Below are 9,571 nucleotides of genomic sequence, written 5' to 3'. Positions count from 1 at the left end.
TATGTAATTGCAGTATGTACTCCATGGGTAGCACCCATTTCGCTTGCTTTGAAGGCCAATATCCAATAACTGTTTTCGTGTACGTTGAGTGTACCCCTGGCATTAAGTATTAACTATTTAGATAACGCTGGCGACGGACAGTATCCTATTCCACTCGGACGATTCCATCAAGTGCCACGTAGCTGCACTACCATTTCAGGTTGTGGTACGAGGCATAGCACATTCAGGGTGCGGTGCTGCCGGGCTGTGGGACTGATCTGTGGTGGGAGTGGGGAACAATGTAATTATCAGGAGGCAGCCTAGCCTCTGTAATTGCCGAGAAGAAACGAGCCATAAATAGTCCAAAACTAACCATCACCGAAAGGTATGCACGGGCGAGGGGGAGGGGTGGTGTAAATTGAATTTGATTTGCGCAAATGTGGCGTTCCAATTAAATATTGCTTGCATAATGGCTGGGAGCTTTGATTCCCTCTCTATGTACCGTACCGCCTTATCGCAGTCGACCCGAATCCACTCCTTACACAAACACAACAATAATAATAAGAATTAATTGCCGCTGGCCGGTCGCCCTGTCTCTGTCTCTGTCTATGTACATGGCACATATACGGACAATACGGACATGGCTACATACATACATATGTATGTATGTACATATGCATGTATGTATGTATATCGACTGGGCGGCTATGGAGCCACTGATGCTGCTCAAGAAACGTTTTCTTCTGGCTGTTGCATATGTACATACATACATATGTATGTATGTATGTATGTACGTCCAGTCGAATCTAATACTCTATACTCCGATACTCGTAATCTTTGCGTACCGGGAATAGAAACAAGAATCGGCCTTCTTATCAGCTCCAGAAAGGCCACTGGCAAAGGTTGTGTTTTTATGCGCCTCTAGATGAGCCCCTACATACTCGGGGTACATACATACATATAGACTAGACTAGACTATAGACATGTACTGCTAATAGGAGCGACGAAAGACAAGTCTCAAGAAAGAAACTCCCTGGGCAAAAATCAGGGTCGAATAAGTTGGAGATCAAGATAACATATCCATTCCATTGCTGAAAATTCCAAGGGCAAGTGCTGCTTGTCCATAGCTCGAAGCAGCCTTTTAATATGATCTACGAGTATATATTCCATTTCGCTTCCTTTGTAGAGCGATTAGGTGTTCCTTTGGCTATCGATCAACCGAGATATTTCGACACTTCGTCCAAAATGGCAGGTCCAGCCTCAGTCTGCCCCTTATCGATAAGCGGGACAGGGATAGCATACTTTCAGGCAGGCGAAACCCATTGAGATCAATGGCATCAAACAACAGCACAACAAAGTGTAAGCCAGCACCAATGGAAGTCAGACAAGGCACAGGTAAGGTCAAACATATTGCGAAGAACTGCGCTTAAAGCTTTATTTTGCTTGGGTCTGTTTGGATGGATTGGTCCCCCGTTAGACACTCTTGTGGATGAGTTTCTTGCGTATGGACTCATCCAGAGGGGGAATCGCCTCGCGAGGTATCAGAAACGTAGACAGGTTGAACAGATCCAGGAACACCTTGTACCGATCACTGCAAACACACACACACACAAATAGATCAATGGAGTTGAATGAGCGTTGCGCCGATCAGGTCATTACCTGAGAGTGGAGCGAAGATATTGGTACCCGGATGAGCCACCGGTGCCCAGCTGCTGGGATCCAATCATGCGTTGAACCATGATCACGTGATTGTCTGCGGCAAGTGGAGAAAGCAGCTTAGAAAGAGTTATCGGTATCGACGCCAAGACCAACTTACAGCGCCACTTGGTGATCAGCGAGTCGATGTCCATGAGCAGGGTTAGCAGCTGGTGGGGCTGGCTGAAGCGCGGCTCGTCGCGGTAAAAGGTGATCATGATGGCTCCCTGGAGAGCCCGGTGGCTGAAGCGGCGATCGCCGCGCTTGACGAGGGCCTCGTGCACGGCCGGGTCGAAGATGGAGTGGTAAACCTCGCGCCTCTTCTCAATGTCCATCAGGCGATAGTTCTTGGCTCGCTCCACCGGCTCCTCCATGGCGCTCTGCACCTGGGCGGCCAGGAACTGGTCGACGCTCTGCTGGAACTTCTTCCAGAAATTGAAGCCGCTCTCTTCTAGACCGGGCGTCCGCTCCAGCCATCGCTGAACCAGCTCGAGTAGCGAGGGCTCGTGCTCGGAGCTCCTGATGGCGGTCAGAGCCTGCTCGTCGCCCCCGAACACATCCGAGTACTTCTGATTGTACCTCACACGCTGCTCGGTAAGTACGCCGAGCTTGTTCTCGATCAGCCGGAACTGAAGCGACTGGAAGCCCGAAGCCGGCGCTAGATACTTCCGAAAGTCCATAAAGTCCAGGGGCGTCATGGTTTCCAATATGGGCACCTGGTCCACTAGCAGCTTTTTAATAGAATTTATAAGGTGCGTAATTGTTGGGGAAATAGTCTTTTGTTTTTGTTTTTGTTTTTAAGCAAGCGGGATTGGGGCTACTCTATCACCTACGGTCAATGAATTCGCTCATTCGTTTTGGCGCAGTTTTTAGGTAATCAGCTTTAAGATAATTTCTTGGTTTGAGTTGGATTTAGTAATCGAGATTCAGTGATAGGTACCTAAAAAGCTGCGCAAAAAGGACAGTTAAGTCATATTTTGTACTGGACTGGGGACTGGACTGGACTGGGGACTGGACTGGACTGAGTATGAAGTATGTACATGGTATACATACACATATGTATGCACATATACGTATGTATATGCCATATACGGCTCCTGCGCAAGTGTCTTACTTTCAGTATGAGGACAACCCTATTAAGTCGCTTCACGATCTCCAGGGTTTTGGTCTCATCGATGACCTCCGCGTCGAGCATGTCGCGAATGGAGTCGAACTCGAAGATAATCTGCTTGAACCACAGTTCGTATGCTGGCCAGAGAAGAGAAAGAAATAATTGTGGGGGTGGTGTTAGGGTTAGTGTCTACCTGATTGGATTGGATTGGATTGGATTGGACTGGACTGGATTGTGATGCTTTACCCTGATGCGTGATGATAAACAGATGCTCGTCGTGGACCGGTCTCTTGTCCTCCGTGGAGAGCATGCACTGGGCATCCAGCAGCTTGTCGAGCATCAGGTACTCGCCGTAGATCTTGCCCACCTCTGTGGACAGCGGTACCGCTGCGTCGTCGTGGTCGTTTCTGTAAGGAAACCACGCAACGCAACGCAACGCCACGCCACGCCACGCCAATCAGTGATAAGTCTGCACGTGGTCTCGACCCAGGGCGTAGTTTACCCGTTTCCTGCATAGGGACAGCTCATTATAATTATAGTACCGCAGTTCAAAACAAGTCGGGTGGCGTACTCTGACAGACTAAACCAAGCCCAGACCGAGGCGAGGCGAGGCGATAACAAGAGCAAGAAAAGAGCAGCAGCAACAGCAGCAGCAGCGATCGCCCAGTTCCATTTGATTGCACAGTCGCTGATCTGTCGCTCAGCTGAGTAGCAGATCATCGCTTCGCCAAGAGTGCCCGTCCAGCAATTGTGTTGAGTTGATTATCAGGTGCTGGAGGTGAAAGTGCAGCCCTCACTTGATGCGCGTAGTTTGCCTTTCGATTCTTGTACCGATCCGTTATTGATTTATTTCAACAAAAAATACACAATAACATTTTTCGTTACTCGTAAAACTTTTCAAACCTCAAGTTTGCAACACAACGAAGACAGCTCTAAATTGCTTTTCCACAATCACTAACCCCAACACCAACTATACATAGGTGCGTACATACGTATGTATGTACATACATATTGGCATTTCCGACAAAATATCGAAGTGATTTTCATGTACATCCCTATGTACTTTTGTACCAGCATTAATTTCTAGATTGAATGAAAGTTAACTGATTTAGCCGATTGGCATATAATTCCATATACTTTAATGTACAAAACCTATTAAAATAGGCAAAAGTTCACTTTTTATACCCGTATTCAAGAAAGAGTTAAGGCGTATTTTTTATTTGTGGTAAAATTGGATATGTGTAACGCAGAGAAGGAAATGTTTCCGACCCCATAAAGAATATACATATGGTCAGTTCCTATCCGGCGTTACGTTACATTCGTACGACAAAATGTTGGAAAAATGTCCAGAAAAATGGCAATAATCGAGCGTACGGTTTTTAAGATATAAGCCAAAGTATGTCCTAAAAGTGCGTTACATAAAACAAAAGTGGTTTTCGAGGTTGGGGTACAAAATGGCAAAACTCTGCGAATTGGATAGGGCTATCTGTATAACATTTTTTGTGCTAATAAATGAAGTATTGAGAGTTAATTTTCAAACTTATTAAATGTAAAAACTTTTCCTCTTTTTTTGTTAAAAATCCGCGGAGGCATCTGGCGAACGTTACTGGCGTGACGTTACCAAATTCCGCGATTATAAAAGCCCAAAAATATACTGTTAGCCAAGGTTCGACCAACGTTCTGATAATGGTTTAAGGTAGTTTAATATATTAGAAAGACTTTAAGGAGAAACTTTTATCAAGAATCATCTTCTTCCTAGGAGATAATAGTAAAAGAAAACATGTCTATAAAAATACCAGAAAATACCAAAAACGTGAACTTTTGCTTATTTTCATAGGTTTAAGGATGACATTTAATGAAATTATATGTCAATAAAGTAAATTAGTTACCTTTCAATAAATTTAGAAAAAAATATCCGGAAAAAATTATATAGAAATCGGTTTTTATTGACTTTTTATGATTTTTGGCCTGGTGGACCTTTTGGCGGAACTGCCCATATGTTCTTGATCAGCATCAAAAGCCGAGTCGATATAGACATGTCTGTCCGTACGTCTGTCCGTCTGTACGTGACCATATCTACCATATCTATCTGCCGAATCTGGATCAGAACGGATTGCAATGAGAAGATGTAGAATCTACATTTTGTATGTATAATCTACATTTTAGATGTGGAATCGACATTGTAGACTTAGATAACTGATGTAGCAAAAAAAAATGTAACATATTTTGAAATTCTACATAAGACATAAGCTCACATATTTATATACTGACTGAGTACGGGTATAAGAGTAGAGTCGCGTCCTCAGAAGCGACTTACGCGTTCCTTCCCGTTTATGATGGTTTTAAGGGTAAAAAAATGAAAGTTCGAGTTTGACCGTTAATTACGCCCCTTCCAGTGACACGCCCACCTTAATTTTCTTTTAAAAATTTATTTTAAGTATTGAAAATATATGTATTAAATTAAAAACATATAAGTACCTAGCCGGGTTAAAAAGTTATTAATATTTCAACGTGTTTTGAGAAAACGAGCCACTGTTAGGCTTTAACGCTACCTACGCCTCATAGACAGAGGGAGCGCGCGGGGTTTCAGTTCTGTTTTCGGCTACGCCTCTTCTCTGAGCCTTTGGCTATTTCAGCTTGCTAAATTAATAAGTAAATAAAGTTTAAACAAATTTTTGCACACTTTCTCCTAAACTAACTTTATTTTGAAAACTAAATTTTTTAAAGATCTGGAAAATTCTCTGTCAGATGATTCATTATTCATTTTAGCCAAAGCGCTCTTAAAAATCGTCACTTCTGCCACCTCTTTGGCTCTGAGGCCCCACTGTGCGTCGATTGAAGAAGGTGGCAAATTAATTTGCAATACCTTGAGCAGACGTTTCTGTGTTATCCCGTAAATAAAGGGAAGGCGGACACGCTTAAGACTTTCGTTTTGAGTTGGGGAACGAAAAGAGTTTTTTGGGCTCATTATGGAAATTAGTCCCCATTACATTGGGAAAGATATTGGTCATAACATTGACTACACTAGTCAACATGATAATAAGGCTGTGGCACAAAATGGCTTTTTCTTATAGATTTCGGGGTTTAAAATTTTTTAGCGAATTATGGTTTTTTTTTATGGTGTAGTTTTTTTTAAAGAATTTTTTAAAATCTTGTATTTTTTTAATGTTGTTTTTTTTCAGAGGTAGTGCTTCTATTTTTCACATAACTTAAGCATCTTATATCTGGTTGCATTTTTTCACTTTTGAGGTTTGGTTAACGAATTTTTGCTCCACCGTTTATCCATAGATTTTAATGAACAATACCTTAAACGACGCCTAATTAATGCTTCTATCTAAAACTAAAAATGTTGGCCAAGAATAATTTTTTTTCCTACTTTTCCCAAGTTTTTTAAGTAAAAATTTCGAGAAAAAAATTACCGCAAAAAATGATGAAATTTGAATTTTAAAGCTTAATATCTTCCAGGCATTAAGCTGCAGATACAAAGTGTCTGAGTCGGATTTTAAGCTGCATTTGTCAGATTTTCAGAATTGCAAAGTTTTATGCAACCAGATATAAGACACTTAAGTTATGTGAAAAATAGAAGCACTACCTCTGGAAAAAACCATGAAAAAAATACCATATTTTAAAAATTCTTTAAAAAAAAATGACACAATAAAAAAATAATAAAGTACTACAAAAATTGTTAAATCCGGAAATCTATCAGAAAAAGCCATTTTGGTTCACAGCCTAAATAAAAAGTTCAATTTTGTCGAGTAGTGCTATTGACGGTAAGAAATTGATTACGAAAACAAGAATGTTGAGCCGGGATTTCTATTGTTAGGTAGGAAAGATACTTGGAGAACCAGGGAGGTTTGGAGGTACATACACGGTGACTTCAGGAACAAAGGTGTTACCGGTGGAGTTTAAAGTATCGTAAAACGACGGCTGTTGCGTCGACATTCGATAAGGACTGATGAAAGAGCCAATCAACTTTCGAGAGATGTAGGCTTAGATCGGGGATCCCATCGACAAAATCACTTTGAAAACTAGGTAGAAATCACCCAATACTATGATCTGATCAGCTCAACCTAAAGCAGAAACCACAGCATGAATGACAGAAAGGTGGTTCAAATAAACAACGCCATCAGATCTAGGAGGAATATAAGAACAGGTCAAAAAGATAAATGCCGTTCCAATGAGTTACGCCTGGTTTAATATCATTTGGATAAAAAGAAGATCCAAACGAGAAGGAAAGTGTGAGTCGCTTCTATGGACGCGACTCTACTTATATATACAGTCCGTATAATCATTTTTGAGCTTATGTTTTATATAGAATTTAAAAACATTTTACATTTAAAATTTTTTTGCTGCATCAGTTATCTACATCTACATCTACAATGTCGATTCCACATCTTCACAGCCAGTGGGGTGGCTTCTTCTTCATTCTGGCTATAATTATGATCCGATCCGATTCAGATTCAGCAATCTGGTAGATATGGTCATTCTCTACGCTACTGCATTTTCAGTGTTATCGTATCTTTAAAATTGTGCCTGCCACAGATCTTCGTTCTTTGTGTGGGCGGAAGGGGGTGTTGCGAAATTTCGAAATGCACTTGTAACAGTGTGATATCACATGAGTCTCGAAACAAAACTTGGTTGCTCTAGCTCTTATAGTCTCTGAGATCTAGGCGCTCATCAAGACGGACAGACGGACGGACACGGCTATATATCGACTCGTCTGATCAATACTTTATGTACTTTATTGGGTCGGAAACGTTTCCTTCTCTGCGTTGCACATATCCACTTTTACCGCAAATACAATATACATACCACTTAACTCTTTTTTGAGTACGGGTATAAAAATGCTGGATTATTTTGTTTTGCAAATCTTTGCATCAACGAACATATTAGAGAGTCAAAATATTGCAATAATACAGTAGCGGACATTGAAATGTGGACACTCATGTTAGTTAACTTTAAGCCAATGGCGCAAATTCAAAAACATCTAAGTCAGTCGGGAAATATTTTAATTGCATAGATACATTCATTAGCTGTTAATTGATGGTTTGTTTTCATTTCAAAAAGAAAAAGATTTCAACAAAAAATTAAAAATGTAAAAAATGTCGGAAAAAAACGAAGTCTGAAAGGCAGCCATTTTATGTTTGCGGTCAAAAACTTTTAGTTTTGGCGCTATTAGTATCTCTCTCTGGTACCGCTGTAAATGGAGGATTTTATCTTTTTGGTTTCTCTTGTGTACTTCGAGCGTACTTATTGAAATCGCAACGCATTTGACAACCTCAGTGGATTCCATATATGTATATTTAATTAACTCTCGTTCATCAGCTGTAGATCTACGTGTGCGAGGTCGCGTAAGCTAATTCGGTATAGAGGCCAAACGGGTCCGCTGCGCAAAAAAAGCTTTTACACATATAAAATAATATTTAAAAGGCATGTACAACAAAATTTCGGGAAAATTTAGACATTCAGTCAAGTCAAAGTTGACAAAAAAAACAAACAAAAAAATCAGATGGTTTGGAAAATAAATATTTTTTGCGAACTGTATTTGCAATGTACAAAATTGGCATTGAATATTGATATTAATGAATACACCTAGAAATAGAGACCAAAAAGAGGATCATACGCTACACAGTTTACTTTTAAATCTACCTGAAAGATGCAGTATATCAATCAAAGTTGAATAGATTTTAGAACACTAAATACATTTTCAGATGAGTGTATTAATTTTATATAAAGGCCTAGGCCCCACTGTGCGTCGTATATACGGAGCATGGGAAAACATCTCGGGCAGCGCAATCGGCACATGCACAGTGTAAAAACTTCGTGTGGCTTCGGGCTATGCACAAACGGCTTCATATTCTGCTCGGATGCTGCAGAGGCAAATAACATGAATCAATTTGCTTTCAGACAAACAAGACTTCATGATTTTTTCTAAGCAAATTATATTTTACACTGAAAAAAATGTTTAACAAACTGTGGCAACTTCCTGCAAGGGAAGATCTTTTTCTCTTTTGAAAATATGAATATGCGCAATGCTTGTTTTAATTATTATGCCTTAGGTTTCTGATAGCATTTTAATGTTTTCTCTGAATATTCTTTCTTTTGTTTGCGCAAAACATTAGCTTTATCTGAATTCATTTTTTTCAGTGCGTTTTTGCCTTTGTGTCTGTTTTCTTGGCACTCATGCGCGCTAAAACATGTGAGTTGTTGCGTGCCGACCCCTGCTCTATTGCCCCCAATGAATTACACTCCGGTAGATATGTATATCTCGCTCACTCCGCCAGAGGGCGCACACAGGTCGAGGAAGTGTGTGTGAGCGAAATCCTGTAGGGAACATTGCACATTGGTATCTTCATTCTGGCTATAATACAGATCCCATTTGATCCAAATTCTGCAGTCAAGGAGATATGAGCATTCTGTATGATTCTCCGTTTTTTCGTACCTTCTAAATTGTAGATGCCACACTCTTCCCTCTGGGTGTACTCTTAATCAAAATAACACTTATCTAGTCGCAAACTGCACATTTTTCACTCTCAGAATGTTTTGTTCATCTAAGTACTTGGCTGCTTGTATGGAGATCTGCGTGATTGCAAAAGTAATTATAGTAGCTTCGACCATCTTATTTGTACATAAATATACATATGTATACTACCAAATAATAAAATAAAATGAAACGCTTATTTGTTTACAATTTCTGTATTTTTCATATATTTCTGGTTTTTGTTTGTTTAAAATTTATTTTGAGTCATTGACTCGGTCTTTTATTTGTTCAAAATTGTTTATATA

General features: G+C 40.2%; 1 protein-coding gene across 1 annotated transcript; it reads right to left on the bottom strand.

Annotated features, from left to right (window-relative positions):
- Window positions 1-1,387: 1,387 nt before the first annotated feature.
- LOC111072334 (tryptophan 2,3-dioxygenase) lies at window positions 1,388-3,397 on the bottom strand. The gene is made up of 6 exons (XM_022364112.2): window positions 3,288-3,397; window positions 3,032-3,192; window positions 2,789-2,922; window positions 1,796-2,405; window positions 1,639-1,732; window positions 1,388-1,570 (listed from the first exon to the last, which is right to left on the bottom strand). Exons 1-6 carry the CDS (start codon window positions 3,311-3,313, stop codon window positions 1,453-1,455), a joined length of 1,143 nt encoding a protein of 380 aa, XP_022219804.1. The 5' UTR covers window positions 3,314-3,397; the 3' UTR covers window positions 1,388-1,452.
- Window positions 3,398-9,571: the final 6,174 nt, after the last annotated feature.

The sequence above is a fragment of the Drosophila obscura genome, unplaced genomic scaffold (assembly GCF_018151105.1).
Source record: "Drosophila obscura isolate BZ-5 IFL unplaced genomic scaffold, ASM1815110v1 contig_75, whole genome shotgun sequence".
NCBI lineage: Eukaryota > Metazoa > Arthropoda > Insecta > Diptera > Drosophilidae > Drosophila > Drosophila obscura.
This window is presented reverse-complemented; position numbering and strand designations above follow the sequence as displayed.

Coding starts and splice junctions, on each gene's coding strand:
- LOC111072334 (XM_022364112.2), bottom strand. CDS start 3,313: ATGAGCTGTCCCTATGCAGGAAACGG. Junction 2,406..2,788: donor GGGTTGTCCTCATACTGAAA/GTAAGACACTTG, acceptor TCTATTAAAAAG/CTGCTAGTGGACCAGGTGCC. Junction 1,571..1,638: donor TATCTTCGCTCCACTCTCAG/GTAATGACCTGA, acceptor GTGTGTTTGCAG/TGATCGGTACAAGGTGTTCC.